The 23567-nt window shown below is 39.0% G+C and overlaps 1 protein-coding gene across 4 annotated transcripts in view; it reads right to left on the bottom strand.

Moving 5' to 3' along the window:
* LOC131951840 (slit homolog 2 protein) overlaps positions 1-23567 on the bottom strand; it is a 120930-nt gene that overhangs the window by 28866 nt on the left and 68497 nt on the right. For all 4 annotated transcript variants that reach the window (XM_059314239.1, XM_059314242.1, XM_059314240.1 and 1 more), the window contains exons 6-11: positions 18261-18332; positions 13986-14057; positions 11076-11147; positions 8550-8713; positions 6249-6393; positions 988-1059 (exon numbers count right to left, since the gene is read on the bottom strand). In XM_059314239.1, coding sequence (XP_059170222.1) covers positions 988-1059; positions 6249-6393; positions 8550-8713; positions 11076-11147; positions 13986-14057; positions 18261-18332 — 597 coding nt within the window. The remainder of the gene's footprint in view (positions 1-987; positions 1060-6248; positions 6394-8549; positions 8714-11075; positions 11148-13985; positions 14058-18260; positions 18333-23567) is intronic.

Genomic DNA, 23567 nt, shown 5'->3' with positions numbered 1-23567 from the left:
CATTGAATAATGAATAAAATAAAGTAAATTTTACAAGCTGGGAGGTTTGATGTATAGATGATAGTCGTTGAATAATGGATAAAATAAAGTTAATTTTACAAGCTGGGAGGTTTGATGTATAGATGATAGTCGTTTCATAATGGATAAAATAAATTTTACAGGCTGGAAAAATAGTTTATTGGATACAAGATAGTCATTTGATAGAGGATAGAATACAGTTGATTTTACAGGCTGAGGAAAGATTTTTTCGTATACATAGTAGTCATTTAATAAAGGACATAATAAAGTTAATTTTGTAAGTTTTAAAAAGATTTTCTTACATGATAGTTATTTAATTAAAGCGAGATGTTTACCCAGTGTTTCGCCACTTTACCGGGACCCCGGGCAGATATCTCAACCAAAACAAGATAAGGCTAACAGTTTTAAAACAAACTGACCGCGGTATATTATTTGAAGTTTAAGAGAGGGTGGGTGGGGGGTCGTGAGTTAGTGAACGATGTTCTATAAATAGAGGAGTCACTGGGCAATAATTCCAAATAGAACCTTAGAATTATTTGGTTAGAAGAGTCAAAGTTCCAATCAGCTTTATTACGTACCCAGCATTTGTTGGGGTACGTAAAGTAGGAAAGGGCTGTCCCATCTTGTTTTTTTTTAAATGAACTTATTTTTGTTTGAAGAACTTTTGAATTCTGAGGGCAGCTTGCCTCTTATGTTTAAAAATCGAACAAAACAAAAATAAAAAAGCAAAATATTAATTGTTTCGTGAAATTAAAAGCAGAGTAAAACAATGCTGAAATAAACATCATTAAAATGATTTCCATCGTGAATTTTTAATTCTACATAGTCTGGATGTATTCGTCTTGTGAGTACACCAACACACATAACTGAGGCTAAAGGTAAAACACAAAACCAAACAGGAAGACGCTCTACACGAGACAATTTACGCGCCAAACTGTAGTGCAGGGCACGACTTCTCCAGACACTTACATTCTTTTCAAACTGGTTAAGTCGGCAAATGCCCTCGCAGGAACTTGAGTGATGTGGTTCTCCTCCAGCCGGCTGAAATAAAACAACAACAATGAGAATCTCCCCCAATGATCCCCCGACGGTGCTCGTTGGTTCACCTGCCGTGTAGCAGAGGAACTCTTCACTCTCAACCTGCAGCTGAGTGCGCTAAGTATGACGGGATGTTTTTATTGCCGCCACCGCGAGCATCTCGGTGGAGGGAGCGTGTTTCTCGCTCGAGCCGCATTTTGCGCGAATCCCGCGGAAAATGTATAATCTATTTTCCTGTTTCTGATTGGCTGTTTATTTCATCTGGTACAATCGTAGATCTCTGTACTCGCGATGAACTGCACCCACATTCTAGCCTTTGAACAATAAAAAAATATCCCCAGCATCCAAATAGGGGTTCTCAAATCATTCAAGCCTTACCTCACATTGAAACTCTTCGATGTGGAGATTAGATAACTACGGCGATGATTTAAAGAGATGATAAAAAAATAATTCCCGTTCTTATTTAAACATCTTAATGAAATTTCAAGTATATTTTTTTTTACTAATACGCTACCATAATCATAACCTTAACTTTAGCCATGATCAAATCCCAATTCTGAACCTATAGTGGACTCTAACTGCTATCCTAACTCTAACAACGATATCAGCATTTAATCCCCCCCCCCCCCCCCAACAACAACTTCGTAAGGATGATGTATTGTTCTAAAATATAAAAAAAATATGAACCTAATTTTTTTATATAAACAATGTAGGACCCGTCTAGAAAACGATATCTTCATGTAAGCAACCCAAAGGAAAAGATAACCTTATGTAAGCAAACCCTACAACTTGAGAACCGTCGAGTCCATAGTTTATGAACCCCAGGCCCTGATTTCTCTATTACTTGCTGTGGCACCCTTTCGGGCGCCTAACTAGGCGGAAAAGGGAAGAATTATGGCTCCATTTTCGCAGTAAATAATCTGCAGCAACAGAAATTGACAGCAAAAATGTTGCAGAAAAAAAAATCGATTCTCATGTCGGATATTCAAAAAGTTGGTTGCGTTTCCTACTCCACCTGTCCTTGCGTCACCAAAAATGGCGATATTTTAAATGGTAAAAATAGCGTGAAATTAGTGGGATGAGTGACAAAAAAAAATGTAAGAAAAGAAAGCAACCTCTCAGGTGTAGATCTATGAGTGGAGGAAAGGGTGTCTAATGCTCATGTTACGAGAAATTCCTTTGTATCGGAGTTCAAGTCTTTCACATATGTAAGTGGTTTGCATCTCTTAGTTGTAACAGTTATAAAGAATAAGTATTTTTATGCCCAAAAACATATTTTTCAGTGAACCTGAAATACATTTGCAGTATTCTTGGTATCTAATACTGAATTAGGTCCTAATAATTAGTAAAATTCGAGATAATAATCAAGCTTAATTCATCATTGACTTTTGTTTTATTTTGTCTTTGATACCGATTTTTATTTCACACAACCAATTTGCACATAACCGAAGGTGTAATATTACAGGTATTAGACGGTGTAATAGTACCTTTAACAAAATGTATAATATTACAGGTATTAGACGGTGTAATAGTAAACTAAAAAAATGTGTAATTTTACAGGTATTAGACGGTGTAATAATAAACCCAAAAAGGTGTATCATTACATGTAACAGACGGTGAGACATTACATACAGCTGAAGGTTTAATGTAACAGATAACCGATGTTGTAGTATTAGCCATCGTGTAATATTACACATAACCAATGGTGCATGATTACACATAACTAACGATTTAATATCACTCAATACTGAAGGTGTATTATATACATTACCGATGATATAATATTTCACAATACTGACGGTATAATAATACGAATTACCGACGATATATTACAAATAACTGAAGGTGTAATATTACAGATTACCGACCGTGTAATATTACACATTACCGACTCCTATCGTCTAACCACAGGGCAGCTAATGTCTGGAAGATGCGCCAGTTCACCTTTGACCCTTGAACCAGAAATCTGAAGTTCCTGTACCAAAGGTCACCCAACCTCAGCTGGTACTCCAGGGGTCGTAGTCCGCCGTGTAGGCCCCACGATTTTCTCATCCGACCCCGACCCATGTTCTCAGAATAGGAACGTTGCACATTCAATCGGATTAAACGTCTGACTCGTATGACTTTAAACGACTGAGTCGGGAAATTTAAAAAGGCAGCGGTTTGGTTACTCTTGGTAAGATATTGGTCAGTAGCTCAGCAGTCACACGATTCATTAACCGGTTTAACTTGTACTCGAATCACATGATCACTTACGAGTTAGACCCATCAGTTGGATTATGTACATACTGTGGGATTAACAGCACCACACAACGAAAGAAAGCCTGCAGTCTGTCAGTTTTAAAGTACACAACATAGCGTACTTGCTGTATCAGAAAAAATATATACAAACGTCTTGGTTTTTTTTTAGAGAGAGTACGGTTTAAATTAAAGCTACGTGTTGTTGTCTAGATCTATACCGAAACCACGTGTATGTTAAGGCACGTTCGAACTAATACTGTCAAACAGCTTAGCTCTTGGAGTTTAAATCTCCGACATAAAATGTAACATAAATGTTGAGGAATGTATATAATGAAACATTAGATGTCTGCAATTTCAATTTCTCCCTTCAATAACATGTGAAATATTTTTTATACAAACCTGTTCCATTAAACAAGATATCAATAACTACACGTTAGAGGGAAGGTGAGGAAATTTATGAAGGAGAGTCTCCTGATAAAATGAGAATTTACTTTTGATAACATTATTTCACGAGTTTTTTTTTTTTACAGTATGGCGTCTACCTGTAGAAAAGTTAGTTTTTATTTGTTTTAGTAGTCTAGCGCGCGGTATCAGGTTCTGTGTTTGACTGGAATTTTGTTGTAGAAAAATAATTTTATTAGGAAGTTGGAAACCTAGTAAAAGTATTTAGTAGTCTAGCGGGCCGGGTCAGTTTCTGTGTTATGGTGTAATTTAGTTGTAAAAATATTCAGGAAAGTTGGAAGCGTAGTAAAAATGTTTATTTAAAGGATTTGATCCACAATTATAAATTGTCATGTGCTTTTTAAATATATTTAAAATAAACCGGTAGTGATCTCCCCTAAACTTTCTCGAATATTCTTATATAAAACAACAGGGGATGGTAACTGGGGATATAGTTATGATTTTTAATCCATTTTAAATACTGAAACTTTTAAAAATAGAATAGAATCTCAGTAAAAAACAATTGCGCACCAAGCGAACGCCTAATAAAGGTGTGTATAATAGTGCGCAATAGTATTAGTACTTAATAAATTTACATTAGTTTTTTGAGAAATCGGAAGTAGCGTAAATTACTACTTCCGGTCAACGGAAATTACTCAAAATTTAACAGAAGGTAGAGAATTAGATCTTTTACTTACATGTGAAATTTCATTTATCTATCTGAAATAGTACTCAAGTTATAGGCTTTTGAAAAATTCAAAGTAGGAAAAGTACCACTTCCAGTTGTCGGAAATCGCTCAAAAGTTGATACGGATCTACGATTTTGATATAATACTTATATATGAAATTTCATCAACCTAGCTGTAACGGTACTCAAGTTATCGTGTTTACACACGGACACACAGACACACACACAGACACACACACACACACAGACATACGGACAAGATTGCAAAATTATGTTTTTCCGTATCAGTGAGGTGTAAAACGTCGAGATTTGTAAAAATCTCGATTTTTTTTTTGCACGATTACAATACTTTCTCTATACTACGTATATACGAGAAAGTAAAAATGTATGGGCGAGTATCATTGTTGACGGAAGTATTACATTTAGGATGGGGAAGCCGTAAGTTTAAGTGCTGTTCAGGGTTAGAGTAGGGACCCCGTTAATTTAAGGAAAGGTTCGAATTAGCATGGGTACCATAGTTGAAGGAACGACTAAATTTAGGATGGGGAATCTCAAGTATAAGGGAATGTTAAGGTTAGGTTGGGTACTCTTCTTGAAAGAAAGACTAAATTTACAATGGGGAACTCTAAGTTTAAGGACATGTTTGGGTTAGGTTGTAAAAGCTATGGCTGCCTGGTAGCCACTAGAGTAGAGGTTCTTAACTAGGGTTCGATCGAACCCCTAGGGTTCGGTGAGTTAGACTCATTGGTTCGGCGGAGGTCAAGACACACACCTGACTCATGTGATTCACGATCGGATTTTGTCAATGCGAACGATAGAATTATTAAGAACGGCTCGGTGAATGAACGTATGAAACGTGTGGGGTTCGGTACCCCTAGAAAGGTTAAGAACCACTGGTCTAGCGGATGTGTAAGAGATTTTTATCATTTCCAGAACGAGCCTGGGTTGTATTGACAGGGCTGGCTCCATGTTCCATTACACCAAGCTGTGAGGGTGTCCACCACACCAGGTCATGCAGAGGTCAAGGTTGCCCTTGGACAAGACGATGGGGCGATAACGGCAGGTTTGGAAGAAAATAATTTCCGGACGGCGATTTGGGAACTTGGATGAGTTTTTGATAATTGATTGATTTTAGTAGTCTTAATCTTAATCGATTATATTGTTTTAGATTGATTACAATGTTCTTTTTATCGATTACATCATTGTTTGAGTAAGTTGATTTTTTAAAAATTGATAACATTGATCGATTTAATGTTTTTGATTGATTACATTGATTTTTAATTAACGTGACTTTTGATTGATTGCTGTGCCGTTTTTGATAACCAAAAGTTTGTGAATAACACTATTAGAAGTGTTCTTCCACTTAATTATTCATTTTGCATGTAAAACATTTAAATACAACCATAATTTGCTTTCTACTTATTATTTAGCTATATAATTACTATCGCTAATATGCCATTAATCAGTATCTTAATTCAATACGTTTAATTGAGGTATCGATTTATTAACATAATTAGTATTGATAATAAATCAATAGTGTACAACACATAAAGGTTTAGTGTTTTTATCAGCAATATCAGTTAAATGAATATTTGATTAGTGTAAGTCGATAGAAATCCAATTAGTTTTTACATCAGGGTCTAATAAGAGGCTTTCCTATTCAAACATTTTTTTTTTCAGTGAACCTGAAATAGCGCTTGTCCAATACACATACAATGATTTATTTTTCTTAATAAAGTAAAATGCAACAAAGCCACACTTTGCTTGTTATGATAAAACGAAACAAAGCCAGATTAAAAAAAAAACAACAAAAACAACTTACATCTCAATAACAGACTCTGGAATGTTCTCTGGAATTTGAGTCAAGCCCTTATCTCTGCAGTCGATGATGCCGTCCACACAGCGGCACTGTCTGGGACAGAGGTTCTCCTCCACACATTCCACGGCGTGCCGGTTCTCAAACGTGGCTGATAGGGATCAACGAGAGACAATTATTTTCTAACCAAAATATTTCGGTACAAAACAGCAGAGATCAAGGAGAAACAAATATTTTTTAACCAAAATATTTTGGTACAAAACAGCAGAGATCAACAAGAAACAATTATTTTTAGCCAAAATATTTTGGTACAAAACAGCAGAGATCAAGAAGAAGCGATTATTTGTTACCACATTCTTATGGTATAAAAGGGCAGAGATCAACGTAAAGCGATTCGTTTTTTGTGGACCAAAATCTTTTGATACAAAGGGGCAGAGATCAACAAGAAACAATTATTTTTAACCACAATAATATTGTTTCAATGGGCAGAGATCAACGTGGCGTGACTAGTTTTTATTTGTCGATCAAAATCTTATGGTATAAATAGGCAGAGATCAACTCCAGGGATTTAGGTTTTATTTTTTTTTTAAATTAAAATCCTCTGGTACTATGTCACTCACACTATGACTGTCCATAATTTTTTAAATATCAATAAGCGAAAGCCGTACATACTAACGACACACTTGTCCGACATTTGCATACCTAAAGCGTCACAACGTCGACTATCTCTTTACTTCAGAAAACAATCTTTATTTCCCATCGATATCTTTTGGTTCAACACATTTGAAAATGTTGATTTACGTAACTCAGAGTACCTTCTAAAAAGGTATTTGAACTTTCTATACGGGATTTGAGCCCTGGCCTTTTCAATGACAAATGACAAAAGTTATTACATGACAGGACAAACAACCAATCAGGGGTTGTGTTTCTAGCTCCACCCAAACTGTAATTATTTCCAATTAATGCTAGGTATACATTAAAGCTGGAGCTGTTTCTAGAAATCCCAAAAGATTTAAAACACAATCCTGGTACGTCAAGTGTTTGAACCTCAATACCGCGGGTTTGTGATGGCTCAATCTTCACAAAACCCAATTTGTTAACTAATTGCATCACACGTATTTGAGTCACATAGTAGCAATCAATGTTACTTTAAGCTGGCTAACTACTGACATATCAATGAATAGAGAACAACCCAAAAAAGCCAACACTTAATGAAGAGATTAACTTAACAAACTGTGGATTTAACTAATACGTGTGTAGTTAACGAAATCAGATAGGAGACAATCAAGCAAATCTCTGTTTACATTATTATTTGAGAATGTTTCTATGAAATCAGCATACACAAAAAAAGCCAAACTAAATGTTTTTAAAATTATTCGTATTTGGCAGACAAACCATGAATTATCTGTCCCGGGGCTGAATGTTGAATGTTTACTTTGAGTATCACCCCCCCCCCCCCCCTCGTCAAACGGTAATCTCTGCTCGCATCGGAAATTCAAGTCTCTACCGCTGGTCAGGGATGTTTAATGACGCGGTACTAAAGGGATTGGCCAGGGACGCCCCACGGTGCCGGAGTCGCGCGTCTAGTCATGACGCCGATAAGACGGTGGGGTCTCGACGCTGGGGGTGAGTACAAAAGCCTGGCTAGTGCACAGTGAGTAGTCTGACAAACGTTTGGCTAGCTCACAAATGATGTTGAGTCTATGTTGAGTCTAGCGAGTTAGCTGACAAACGTTTGGCTAGTTCACAGATGATGTTGAGTCTAGCGAGTTAGCTGACAAACGTTTGGCTAGTTCACAGATGATGTTGAGTCTAGCGAGTTAGCTGACAAACGTTTGGCTAGTTCACAGATGATGTTGAGTCTAGCGAGTTAGCTGACAAACGTTTGGCTAGTTCACAGATGATGTTGAGTCTATGTTGAGTCTAGCGAGTTAGCTGACAAACGTTTGGCTAGTTCACAAATGATGTTAAGCTTAGAGAGTAAGTTAGCAGACTAGAAAAACTGACTGTTGGAATCTATCATTAATCTCATGTTTATCTTTCATACCATTCTATCTTCTATATCTTACCAACATTCAATGCCAAATAGCCTACCATCAGACTAGAGGACGATGTACAATGTAATTCCTTCTGACTAGAGGACTATGTCCTGTATCTTACCATCGCACTTAACAAGATTATCCCCGATCAAACAATGCCGTTTTAATGTCCAAAATCTTATCAGACTAGGACAATGTCCTGTATCTTACCATCACACTTGAGGAGAAATGTCCCCTAACATAAAACACAAGAGGACAATGTCCTTACCATCACACTTGAAGTCAATGTCCTGTAGCTCCGTGAGCTCAGCGTTCCTCAGGTGTAGCGGCTGGTGGCACTCAGTGAACATCCCTAGACTGGGGTTCTTCCTCAGCCAGCGGGCGAACCAAGCCAGGTGACAGTCACACACCAGCTTGTTGTCGTTGATGCGCCTGGGGAAACAGGAAGTTGCCTGGTGACCCATTTGTCAGGAAAAGTAGTTGGACAATTTTACATTGGTTTTCTTTTTACTTTCTCGTATATACGAAGTATAGAGAAAGTCTTGTAATCGTGCAAAAAAAATAAATCGAGATTTTTGCAAATCTCGACGTTTTGCATCTCACTGATACGGAAAAACATAATTTTGCAATCTTGTCCGTATGTCTGTGTGTCTGTGTGTGTGTGTGTGTGTGTCCGTGTGTAAACACGATAACTTGAGTACCGTTACAGCTAGGTTGATGAAATTTCATATATAAGTATTTAATCAAAATCGTAGATCCGTATCAACTTTTGAGCGATTTCCGATAACCGGAAGTGGTACTTTTCCTACTTTGAATTTTTCAAAAGCCTATAACTTGAGTACTATTTCAGATAGATAAATGAAATTTCATACGTAAGTAAAAGATCTAATTCTCTACCTTCTATTAAATTTTGAGTCATTTCCGTTGACTGGAAGTAGTACTTTACGCTACTTCCGATTTCTCAAAAAACTAATGTAAATTTTAAAAGTAATAATAATATTGCGCACTATTATGCGCTTTTTTATTTCGCGTTCACTTGGTGTGCAATTAATTTGTCTACGAGATTTTATTCTATTTTTAAAACTTTAAGTATTTAAAATGGATTAAAAATCATGTCTATAGCCCGAGTTCCCATCCCTTGTTATTTTATATAAGAATATTCGAGAAAGTTTAGGGGAGATCACTCCCGGTTTATTTTTAAAAATAATACACAATTACAGAGGCGTAGCAAAGGGGGGGGGGGGGTCGGTGCGGACCGCACCGGGTGACACCATTTAAGGGGGTGACACCAAGGCAAAAAATAGCAAAATGTATAGAGAAAAATGATAATTCCACTTAATTCGAGTGCTAAATAGTCTTTTAAGAGGTGCAAATCGAAAGTTTGAGGGGGGGGGGGGTGCAAATCAAAAATTGAAAGTTTGTCCCCGGGAAGGGTCGCTATGCCTCTGGGGGGTGACACCATTTAGTGCCGCACCGAGTGACACCCGACCTCGCTACGCCACTGCACAATTATTATATTTTATGATGTATCTCTATTTTCCTTATTTGAGAATATTTCTATTCAAAGAATTACCCCCCCCCCCCCCTCTCGGAAAACTTAACATAGCAATTAAAATACAAAAGAATGTTCTTTGAAATCATGTTTTCGTCACTATAGCAGTTGTCAAGCGATTTAAAAAAAAAAACCTCAGAAGACACAACGAAAAAAAAAGTTGGGGTGGGGGGCCGTTTAAATATTTGTATGTCCAGCTTTGATCCCTGTAAACAGAATGTAAGGGTCTGCGAGAGCTTCAGTTGGTTGATGTTATCGTGTTGTTCCTAGCGCGTAACTCGACAGAGCTCGGCAGAAAAGTCGAGCTCGTGTGGGATGGAACGGACGGTCTGCATGCACAGGCGCTCACTCGCTGCTCATGCACGTGCTTCCACTTAAGTGTGAGCGGCGGACTTGAGAGGGATTGTTTGTTTAATTAGTTTGTTTAATTAGTTTGTTTAATTAGGGCCCGGGCAAAACTGGCCCCCCTTGTTTGAATTCGACACGCATGTTAATGATTTGCAGGGTGTGGAGAGTTAGGGGTCTGATACTGGGGTCCCTGGGAGGGTCCTGGAAAGTTGGAAGTCTGATACTTCGGTCACTGGGGGGGGGGGGGGTGAAAATTGGGTGTCTGATACTTTGGTCCCTTGGAGATTGGAGAGTCTTAGAAAGTAGGGAGTGATACAGCACAACCAATACCATCCTACCACCACAACCAATACCATCCTACCACCACAACCAATGCCATCCTAACACGATAAGTAATACCATCCTACCATCACAACCCTACCATCCTACCATCACAACCCTACCATCCTACCACCACGACCAATACCATCATACCATCACAACCTACCACCACAACCAATACCATCCTACCATCCTACCACCACAACCAATACCATCCTACCATCACAACCCTACCATCCTACCATCACAACCCAACCCCCCGACTAATACCATCCTAAGACCACAAGTAATACCATTCTATCACCACAAGCAATACCATCCTACCATCACAACCCTACCATCCTACCACCACAACCCTATCACCACAACCAATACCACCCCACCACCACAATCAATACCACCCTACCATCACAACCAATACCACCCCACCATCACAACCAATACCACCCTACCATCATAACCCTACCACCACAACAAATACCACCCCACCATCACAACCAATACCACCCCACCATCACAACCAATACCACCCGAACCACCACAACCCTACCATCACAACCAACCACTACTTACAGGATACGCAGCAACCTCATGTTTTCAAAAAGGTTGGATGACACTGACGTCAGGTTGTTGTTACTTAACGTCCTGAGGAAAAAATACACAATATGTTAACATTAGTCGTCACTAACTATAACATTCTTAAAATGTTAACATCAATAAAATGTTAACATTAGGTTGTTGTTGCTTAACGTCATGAGGGGAAAAATACACAATATGTTAACATTAGTCGTCACTAACTATAACATCCATAAAATGTTAACATCCATAAAATGTTAACATCCATTAAATGTTAACATCCATAAAATGTTAATATTCATTAAATGTTAACATCCATAACATGTTAAAATCCAAAAAATGTTAACATCAGGTTGTTGTTGCTTAACGTCCTGAGGGGAAAAAATACACAATATGTTAAAATTAACCTACACTAACTATAACATCATTAAAATGTTAACATCCATAAAATGTTAACATTACCCAAAGCAACTGTTAACAGAAAGTCATCACGGGCGCGATGTCTAAAACCCGTTTTTTCTCCCCCCCCCCCCCCCCCCCACCTCGTTTGTTCAGATCCGAGTATTTGTTTCATTAGATAAAACTAGATCTATAATATGAAAAGAAAGGGGAGTCGGGGGAGGGGTAAGAGGATTTAGGTCTACAGAACTGTTACGAGGGGGGGGGGGGGAGGCGGTGGTGATATCTGGGAGGTGGGTTATGTTGTTTTTGTTAGTCTGGACATCGTGTACAAAGTATTTTTTGCTAATCCTCAAAAATGTTAACATTAGAGACCGCCAGTTTCTTTCTGCGATTTTGTAAACCAAATTCACGTAACACAAATGCGCAAACAATATAACGATAAAAGCCATGAATGAAAACAAAAAAAAATTCTCTCCGCCATTAAACACTGTACGGGACGGGCCTTGAGTTTTACAATGTGTGCGGCAGCCTGCAGTCGATGGCACGTGATGCACTCAAAGCACACCGTTTACACCCAGAACCTGGCTAATTTGGAGTGAGCAAATTACACGTGATAGACTGCATGGTAAATACACGTCGATCCGCGCGCGCGTGCGATGGAGGCAGGACTAGGCACCTGGGCAGGTGGGAATAGGGACCTAATTAGGTCCAGGTACCAGGTCTCATTACCTGCATGTGACGTTCATGGTCTGTGTAATATGAGAGACGTGCTCCAAAACCAACTTCTAAAAATAGAACGAGATTAAATTGGAAGAGGTGGATATTGGCCATATGAGTTGGCTCAAGCTCCGCTTTGATAAACACGAGGTGTAATTTTAGTCCACATTTGTATATTGCCTAGCTCACTCTTGTATATTGCCTAACCGACAGAAGTAAATTGCCTAGTTCACTGTTGTATATTGCCTAACATACAGGTGTAAATTGCCTAGACCACTAAAGTAAATTGCCTAGTTCGCTGTTGAATATTTCCTAAACGACAGGTTAACTAAAAGAAGGTAATTGCTAAGCGCACTGCTGTATATTGCCTATCCCACGGTCGTACATTGCCTTACACCATGCTATGCTGCCTAACTCACTTTTGTGAACTATTGCCTAGTTCGCTACGTTTTAAGACTCATATATAAGGTGGGGAAAAGAGGGACTAGGGCTGTACCCCTGCACAATTCCCCAACTCAAGCCAGGTACCAGTAAGGGCTGGATGAACTCAGAGGTGTCGCACGGATTCCACATCTTGAAATTTTTCAACTACCCAATATGGGGGCGACGATTTGCTTGATTAAAATTTATTAGCACGAAAATCTTTTCAAATGTGTAGTAAACAAGGCGTGATCACGTGATAAAAACAAGCGGACGCTAAATATAGAACGGGCTTAAAAAAATGACCTGTTGAGGTGACAAGTCAGGATTTGGGCAGGCCGGTGTTTTCACACTTGTACCGGTCAGTTAGCCGGTGGCGTACCTGTTTGTCAGGCGCGACAACTGGAGAGCAGGCGAGACTTTGTTTTCTCGTCAGACGGCCACCGTGAAAAAAAAAAATAAAAAAAAATTTCAAATGGGAAAAAATCTGGCTACATTTCGCCTGACAAGGATACGGGCTGTTCACTTGAAGACACTTGGACAACAGCTACGTGCCGGAGTGGACTTTTCTCATGGCGTGAACGGGTTGTGATAGCTGAACAAACACGGGGGATCTATTTGCTAATGAGGGATAATTTGCTGGGATGCGGTGATACGCTACGGCCACCTAGGTGTTACTAAAGGTCACCCGGGTCAAACAGGCTGGCGTACCCTGTGATCAGCTGCCCCGAGTTCTTCCCCTTCCCCGCCTGTGAATCGTTAAGCCGGTGTCGCGCAGTTTAAAGACAGCGATCAGTTCAAGAGAGCAATCGTGCTAATGGATGGCAATACAATTAGTTTACGGGGTCTAATTAAATTGTTTTGCTCATGTAACTACGATAAAAAAAATATTAAAACATTATCCCACCCACCTGACCCTCCTCTACACACCCCCACAAAAATTTGGAACAAAAATAAAAACATATCAAGCTAAATAGGGCTTGTAAGTAGGTCACCAACTTCTTATCAGACTAGCTAGCTAGTATTTTTCAAACAAATTGTGAATATGTTTATTAAATCGGTAAAAAAAGAAATAAAAGTAACTTACGCTGTTGTTAAGTTATTTAAAATCGTAAAAACTGATCATGATAGTTTGAGAATTCACCTGACCCTGGCTAACGACATTTCAAATTTTAAGTAAGAGAAGCAAAGAGACTTACAAGCCCTATTGTAAACATATACCACGTATGGTTTACAGATTATATTAAAGGAAATAGGCCATCCATCATTCACACTGCAAAAAAATAATTCCTAACTTTCCAACTTTAAATTAATTGTGGTAATTAACGAGTAAGAAAAATGACGACACAAATTAAACACGTGACTTACAAAATTTCCATGTTCTTTAGGTGCCTGATGGCCACATCAGATATACAAATTAGTTGATTGTGGTCCAGTTGTCTGTGGAGAGATAAAATTGATCTTTATGTAAAAAAAACATATTATTATGTTGAAAGGTTAATTAGGGATCCGTAGACCGGCTAGTTTTTTTTTGTTGTTGAACCAAACTGAACTCAACTGCTTTCAAATTGGGTTAAATAAAAATGCCCAGTGTATGTTGCATGTTAAATGTGACGCATAAAAAGGATAGTTTGTGTAAGGTTGGTAAACGGCATTTGTCAAATGTCACCAAGTACACAATTCACAAGTAAACAACGTCTATCGGGTATACATAGATAACACGGCAAGTGTGAAATACAAAACATATAAACAGCAAGTGTGAAATACAAAACAGTAATACGGCAAGTAAAAGTGTGAAATACAAAACATAAACAGCAAGCGTGAAATACAAAACAGTAATACGGCAAGTACAAGTGTGAAATAGAAAACAAATCCAAGGTTCTCAAAAGATTTCCACATAATAGACTGAATCAATAATATAAATGTGTAATATGAAATATCAACGATGTTTCACAGTCAAGACACAGTATAAACAATTTTTTGTGTTTCCATATTCTGTTTTTCCATCTTTAATCTATAAGAATAAAACATCTTTAATAAGACGTCGAGTTCTGTTCCCATTAATCGCTTCATGTATCGACACCAAAGAAAAAGAAAAACTTTACTTCATAGGTGGGTTACTGTTTTATACTTGTCAAAAATTTGACAATGTGACACATTCTGAATTTTTACCATTGATGTTTAACAGAGATCTTTTTCTAAAAAAAAATGTCATTATATAAAAAAAGGTAATTAATCAAAAGATAATTAATAAAACTAATATTTAATCACAACAAGAGGTGACAAATCGTCAACGATATCTTGACCTACTTAATCAAAAGTGATAATGACGTCAGCAACTCGACCCCTAATCTGACTTCCCGCGCTAATCTCGACTGATTTGGATTTTCACCACTGAACGTTTGAAGGCGGTCCAGGTGACAAGCCATGTTGGTATCAAGATAATTATGTAACCCCACTTCACCGGCCGCGTTTAGCCCTCTGTCAACATGTTGGGCCTTGTTTACATTCAGTAGGTGGAGGTGTCGTGTCCAAACAGGGAAATAACTCTACTGACACAGGGAAACAACTCGTACAATGGACACAGGGAAACAACTCTATGGACACAGGGAAACAACTCTATGGACACAGGGAAACAACTCTATGGACACAGGGAAACAACTCTATGGACACAGGGAAACAACTCTATGGACACAGGGGAACAACTCTATGGACACAGGGAAACAACTCTATGGACACAGGGAAACAACTCTATGGACACAGGGAAACAACTCGTGGTATGGAAACAGGGGAACAACTCTATGGACACAGGGAAACAACTCTATGGACACAGGGAAACAACTCTATGGACACAGGGAAAGAACTCTATGGACACAGGGAAATAACTCTATGGACACAGGGAAATAACTCTTTGGACACAGGGAAACAACTCTATGGACACAGGGAAACAACTCTATGGACATAGGGAAACAACTCTATGGACACAGGGAAACAACTCGTGGTAGGTAGGGACACGGGGAAACAACTCTATGGACTCAGGGAAACAACTCTACTGACACAGGAAAACAACTCTATGGACACAGGGAAACAACTCTATGGACACAGGGAAACAACTAGAGGTAAATGATATTTTTAAGTACTGTAGGGATTAGACACAGGTCTGATTAGTTGTGGCTATACTTGGCAAATACATTTTAGCGAAATGCATATAAAGATAGAAAGTAATACATCATGACAAAGGATAAAGAAAATAGAGGGTTCGCTAAACGTTGCAACATTGAGTAAAGAAAGCCGAGTCAATCGTACTTTACATTAACAAAGAAAGGAAGAAGTAGTCTGCTTTACTTGTAACAAACACCACAATGAATAACAATGTCAAACTGTTGATATTTGTATTATAAAGGGCACCTATTTTCAGTTTCGTTAAGAATATAATTAGGGTAGATCAGACGTTTTTTCTATTAGAATACCCAGCTCTATATTGTTAAACAACGCAATTTATATCAATACATGAAGTTTATACAAACATCCATACACACATACAAATCTACATGCTATCGAAGCAGATGAAGGATACAGCCGTCAACTCATCCGGCCAAATGTACCGGTCGAGGTACGGTCAAAGAACGCGGCCTACGACTGCTTTACGAGGAAAGAAACCATTAAATGGTAGGTTAAGTAAATCAGAGCGAGGGGCCCAGACGTCCGAGTGACGTGAAACATGGCAGCTACAGGCCCGGGGGTCCCCGGGACTCACGGCCCTGACGTCGCCGGCATCGGCAAGCCAACAAAATGGCGACCACCGTGTCGCTGTTGTCCGTCGGTAACCGGAAACGGATGAATTTATGGCCGGTTTCCGGCTTTAAATAAACAGAAAGAATTTGAAGAATATGAAGTCAGGGATGTTAAAAAAAATGTTACTGAATACTTTTAGATCTAAAGGATAGATCTAGATATAAATAATTTTTTAAAGTAAAAGCAGAAACTGATGCAAGAAATAAGTCATAACTAGGTATTTAGGAAATTTTAAAATAAAAGTAGGGCTACTTAGTATGTTCATTTTTTCATAGTTAAGTTCGGGGTAAAGGTGTGAATGAGTGTGTGGTCTGTAGCCGTATGTGTGTGTGTGTGTGGTGCTTACTTTATTAGTTAAACTGTGTATGTGTGTGTAGGTGGCACAGTTCAAGTGGGAATGTAGCTGTATGTGAGTGTGTATGTGGTGCTTACTTTTTTAGTTAAACTGTGTATGTGTGTGTGTATGTGGCACAGTCTAAAAGGGACTGTAGCTGTGTGTGTGAGTTTGCTGCTTACTTTATTAGTTAAATCTTTTGTGTGTATGTGTATGTGGCACTGTCTAAGCTCGACTGTAGCTGTGTTTGTGTGTGTGTGTGTGTATGGCACAGTCTAAGCTCGACTGTAGCTGTGTGTGTGCGTGTATGTGATGCTAACTTTATTAGTTAAACTGTGTGTGTGTGTGTGTGTATGTGGCATAGTCTAAGCTCGACTGTAGCTGTGTGTGTGTGTGCGTGTGGCACAGTCTAGGCTCGACTGTAGCCGTGTGTGTGGCTCACAGTCTGCCCGTGTGTGGTAGCTAAGAGTATACAGAAACTACCTGTTGTCATTAAGGAATTTTAGTAGAACCAGCTGGGACTAGATAGGTTTTTGGTTTCTCTCACCTGTGATGCCCCACGGCAGCCAGATCAGCCCCCAGAATAGAAACACCGCTCTCATATAGTTAAAAACGAATAAATCTAAGAATGTAACAGTACACGAAATCTTAATCAAAGTTCTACCTAGACTTTGCAGGTGTAGGCGTTCGCTAATCATCACAATAACAAGTACTGTGACACTATACATCTGTTTTAGCATTTATATTCACACAATTCTAACATTGTAATTTACAGACTAAACAATATTTACTCAGGAAAGCATTTTCGTAGATATACCAAAAAGGCCGACAGACAATACAACCATGCTAAAAACCCATGCAAAAGTTATCAAACTATAATAAAGATAGAATTAAAATCACAATCGAAATCTTACATATAGGTTAAAAGCTCAATAAAAAGCAAAACTGTTCGGTCAAAATGTCTGGTAATCAATGTGTGATATGTTACTAGACTTAAGGCAACATACGGAGTATGTTTATGTGGGTAGAGTTACCTATAAAGTTAAGCCGACCAAGGGTAAAGGTGTGTAGAATTACCAGAAGCAGGTAGCTACACTATATTGATTGGTTAAGTCTCTCCTAACACACAGGTGATGAGACATTTGATATCTTCTTCTTTGCAAACAATGTTTTTAGTTTAAATATTTTAACAACAATCCCATTGCTTTTTTTCAAGAAATGCTTCCTATTTGTAAACATTTCCTCTTGTTTAGATTTACGCTTATAAATAAAGTAGGTAATAAAAGTAAGCTGGGTACGATAGAATTCAATTACCAGAAATGTTATTGTAGTTTGCTAAATGTGAAAGCAAAATTTAACAGAAGAAAAAAAAAGTCCAGAGTTAAAATTTCGGTTGAATCAAAATTAAAATGGGAATAACAACTTTAACCCAAAACCTAACCAGCAAGAACCATTTCAAATGATTTAATGTCACCTGTAACCCTAAACCCAACCCAACCCAAGGCAATACTTACAAGTTTTTCAGTAGAGAAGAGCTCTTCAATGTTTTCCTCCCGATGTATTGGATGTTGTTATAGCTGAGATCTCTGAGGAAAAAACAACAACTTAAGTTAATCACGTGTTCTATATCAGTCTTCTGATTGGCTGGTAATTGGAAAGGAAGAAGACAATTTTACATTGAATGGAGCTAATGGTTTTTAGCGGTTACTGCACATTTGGTTATCTTAGTTTGGTCGTCGGGAAAAACCGAAGGAGGAAATATTTTACTTTCGTTTTTAGCAGCGTTTTGCTGGGAAGGGAGAGGGGGTGGTTTGGGGATGGGGTTGGATAGGAAGGATAGTACACAAATTAGAAAATATGAACTAAAATATGACGTTGTTAAGAAATACTTGAGTCACATAAAATCAGTGCTAATAGCTTTTGGGTTTTCCAGAAATTCTTCGAAGTTAAAGAAGGTAAAAGGGTGGGGGTGTATTCCGAATTTCCTTTTAGTAAAGTATTTGTGGAAACAGATATAGCCGGTGCAAGAAGTTCACAATACGGGTCACATATGTATGTACGTGACGTGAATAAAATTATCGACACGCTTTATTCAAATGGTGCCGGTTGTTGTCGTTTATACCAATGTTAGTACCAAAAGCTTTGAATGTAGTGGTCCCATACATTGTAAGAAGACACATTTATCACGATCAAGTCAATGTGTTGGGTACAAAAGTGTCGCTGGTTTCAACAAAGGTGTAGGGGGATTCAGTGGGTTTAGTGACAAGTGTACTCTTAGTAAAGTAGTAGATTCCTCTTTATACAGCGCGAACCATCTGGAAGGTGAAGTAGTTTCTTGACCTCGGCATGTGAATGGATGGTGTGGTCAGCACTATAAAACCGCCTTTACTTTTCCCAACGTTAGTCAGGTACCCATCAGAGCTGAGTGGACTCAGGGACATCATACAGTCACAAGTCTCCGCACCGAGATCCGAACTCGAGACGTTCGGGCTAGCAGCCAAACGCTCTACCGTTTGACCACACCGTTTCTTGACAAGGGTGCATTAGTCTCATCTATTTCCGGATCTTTACAGTTCTACTTAAAGCAGCTTCAGCATAAGCAGCGTCTCACTGAAGAGGGTTTCGCGAAAGTAGGGCGCCACTTGGTGGGGAGGGGGGGGGGGGGACGCTTAGAGGGGGTTCTCACAACTAGGGTCGCACTTAGGGTACCAGTGAGAGGGGTTTCGTCTTAGAGAGGGTCCCACTTATGGAAGGTCCCACTACGCAGGGAGGGTCCCACTTATGGAAGGTCCCACTACGCAGGGAGGGTCCCGCTTATGGAAGGTTCCACTACGCAGGGAGGGTCCCGCTTATGGAAGGTCCCACTACGCAGGGAGGGTCCCGCTTATGGAAGGTTCCACTACGCAGGGAGGGTCCCGCTTATGGAAGGTTCCACTACGCAGGGAGGGTCCCGATCATTAACGTCCAGCGTTAGTTTCATGAGTTCCTGGTGACTGACAGGACGGTGGCCTCGAGAGTGACGTCAGATGGGTCAGGGCTCTAATTAATGGTAGCACGTGACACGTCATGTCGACACACGTACATCCTGGCAGTGACAGTTTGTCAGTCCGCCGGCCGTCCAACAGATGTGATAGTTTGTCAGTCCGCCGGCCGTCCAACAGCTGTGATAGTTTGTCAGTCCGCCGGCCGTCCAACAGTTGTGTCTGCTGGCCGTCCAATGGCTGTCACACTAAGTCTGTATGTCTACTTTTAATTCTGTTATTAGTCGGAAAATATATCCAGGTTTCCTGTCCATAAAAATGAGTTTTCAAACGCAATCCTTATCAACTTTTTTTTCCTAGTTTGATAACTTCACTCTGAGCATGAAGTCTATCCGTAGTCATATTAGAATCCACTAGTACAATGTTAAACAAATCAGTATGAAAAATTGTATAATTTTTAAAACAATGTTTTTGAATGCTCAAAGATAATTGTGGATTCTTCTATTTTAAGATGAATGAAATATGGCCTAAGGAAACACTGTATAGACCATTAAAAAACTTACAATATAGAACGTTACAGTCAACATTACAATATAAAACGTTACAGTAAACCGTAAACGAATATTACACGTCAACCACCCACCCATCACACCAACCAGAGTTGGCAAAAAACTGACTGACTTCAGAAGTCGCCATATCCAGGTCAAGCCATGGTCAACCAGTGATCTCAATCAGCTAATGGCAGCCGACAGAAACTAGGTCACCGCCATCCAATGGCCATTTCCTCCCAAACCCACGTGACCGTCATCCTGTACTGTCCACTATCCGCCCAGATAGATCTGTGTCTATCTGACTTAGCTGCCGAGTCGCGTTAAAAGGCTCATTGCTTCACACTTAAGAGATTAAAAGCTGCTCATCCCCACCCCCATCCCTCTGGGTACAGGGGAGTAATCTCTCCAAGAGCGCCAACACCAATCGGATGTTTTTATTCCAGAGTCGACCTAAGCTGTTGAAAACCCACCAACCGAGAAGTCTGTCTTTCTTTTAATCCCCCAGGGGGGATTCGATATCAGGACCGAAGGATGCCGGGCAGCTGATATGCAAATATCGGAACCCGGAGTTGTGTTTTTCTAATCTAGATAAACAATGTTTTTTTTTCGTTTCTTTTAATTTAGGGTAATTATTTGCTAAGGTTTGAATTTCTTAGAGCAATCATTAGTTCGGTTTAAATTTCTTAGAGCAATCATTAGTTAGGTTTGAATTTCTTAGAGCAACCATTAGTTAGGTTTTAATATGTTAGGCCAATTATTAGCTAGCTAGGATTGAATGTGTTGGGACAATCATTAGCTAGGTTGGAATGTGTTAGGAGAATCATTAGTGCAAATTAGTACATGTTACAGCTATCATTAATTAAACTTTATTCAACTTAATATACGAAAGAGGTATAATTAATTAATTATTGATTGTTAATTAATTAAGCTTAATTCAACTTAATACATATTGAGCTCTCGCTAATTACGTTTTAAAGAGAGCAGTTTTCCAAGAAATCGATCACCATTTGACGTGATTGTAGACAACTGATCAAACCACAAAAATTATCGAGACTTCAACCCTTGGATTAACATTGTATTTAAACCACCTTGCGTTTTTATGACCGATAGTGGATAATATTAGTATACACATATTGTTTGTGTTCAATGAAACTATGTTAGGATAAAGCATTTAGCAAAATAAGTTTAACTATAACTATTTTATGATATTTTTCATTATTTGTCGTGTTTCTCAATTTTGTATTTGTTGTAAAAAAAACAAAAACAAACGGGCTTTCTTGAAACAGGGTAATTACTGTGGGGGAGGGGGTAACTGGTCTGATGGTAATGGCAAAAAGGTAATGACCGCGGAGGGTAACTCAAAAAAAAAAGGGGGGGGGGTAATGTCCCGGAACTATAACAATTTTAAACACAGGGAGATTGGCATTTGAAAAAAAAAATGTTCAAAGAAAAGAAAAACACAACTGCTTGACGTAATTTGAAGACGAGTCAGTTTGTTGTTTGAGAGACAGGTTTAATTGAACATCAAGGCGATCTTTTCGGCTTTTTTACCTTTCATCTAAATATTTAGGGAAAGGTCAAGGTCAAGGCGAGATTCTAGCGCGTGGTGAAACAGGTAAAAGGTAAGTGCGGCTGGACGAGGGGGTGGGGGAGTGGGGGGGGGGGGGGGTAGGGATGAGGTGGACATTGTGGACATTTTATATGGGATGGTAGTTTGATGGGGTAGCAGTCTTTTATATGGGACGGTAGTTTAATGGGGTATCAGGGTAATCTTTTCTAAAGGATGGTAGTTTGATGTGGTACAAGGGTAGTCTTGTATATGGGATGGTAGTTTGATGGTGTACCAGTTTTTTATATGGGATGGTAGTTTAATGGGGTAGCAGTCTTTTATATGGGATGGTAATTTGATGAGGTATCAGGGTAATCCTTTTTAAGCGATGGTAGTTTGATGGGGTACAAGGGTAGTCTTTTATATGGGATGGTAGTTTGATGGGGTACAAGGGTAGTCTTTTATATGGGATGGCAGTTTGATGGGGTACCAGTTTTTTTATATGGGATGGTAGTTTGATGGGGTAGAAGGGTAGTCTTTTATATGGGATGGTAGTTTGATGGTGTACCAGTTTTTTAAATATGAGATGGTAGTTTGATGGGATACAAGGGTAGTCTTTTATATGAGATGGTAGTTTGATGGTGTACCAGTTTTTTTATATGGGATGGTAGTTTGATGGGGTAGAAGGGTAGTCTTTTATATGGGATGGTAGTTTGATGTGGTACAAGGGTAGTCTTTTATATGAGAAGGTAGTTTGATGTGGTACAAGGGTAGTCTTTTATATGAGATGGTAGTTTGATGGGATTGTGTGGTCAATGAGGACCTGGGGACAAATACTTTAAAAGTGAATCTTGGGAAATCTTCGAGAAATTAGGTGCTAATTAAGCGTCCCTCAATGGTAGGAGTTTTGAGTAATTGAAGTGGCGGTTAAGCTAGCTGTGACCCATTGTTTTATCTGGTTAGCCATCAATCTACATCAATTTATCTGGGCATTGTGTGATCACGGAAACTGTCTTATGGTGACTTAGGACCGTTTATTATTCTGGTGTGTCTAACTATAGCCAGTCACCTAGCTCCTTGTCTGTGGAATCTTGTACTGCGTACCTTTCTCGCTATTCTCTCTGACGCAATGCTAGGACTAGGTCGCTTCAAACTATTTTCGGGATGTCTTTTTAACCCGAGACCGCATTCTCGAATAAGTGTTTATAATGATTCGATGGTTTCCGGTTGGCTTAAAAAAAACAACAGGTAAAAAAAAACACCTGGTTATCGGGCAAGTACTCTTGGCTTATCAGGTTCAGGTAGAAGTGGTTGGGTAAAACAGAACACCTTGACATGGCTGGGGATGGTTGTATTGCCATCTATAACATCACTTGTTGTGTAATGTGGTTGCTTGTATGTTGCATGAAGCGTTATGCTGGTGTGATGTATGATGCGCAATCCTAACAAGTGATATGATGTTCTGTGCTAGTTTACGTTGTACTATCCTGATTTGTATGATGTTCTATCCTAATTTACGTTGCGCTATCCTGATTTGTATGATGTTCTATCCTAATTTACGTTGTGCTATCCTGATTTGTATGATGTTCTATCCTAACTTACGTTGTGCTATCCTGATTTGTATGATGTTCTATCCTAATTTACGTAGTGCTATCCTGATTTGTATGATGTTCTATCCTAACTTACGTTGTGCTATCCTGATTTGTATGATGTTCTATTCTTATTTACTTTGTGCTATCC

The sequence above is a fragment of the Physella acuta genome, unplaced genomic scaffold, assembly GCF_028476545.2.
Source record: "Physella acuta isolate Inbredline_101_S28 unplaced genomic scaffold, ASM2847654v3 ptg000831l, whole genome shotgun sequence".
Taxonomy (NCBI): Eukaryota; Metazoa; Mollusca; class Gastropoda; family Physidae; genus Physella; species Physella acuta.
Note: the sequence above shows the minus strand (reverse complement) of the source record. Positions and strands in the feature narration are given on the sequence as shown.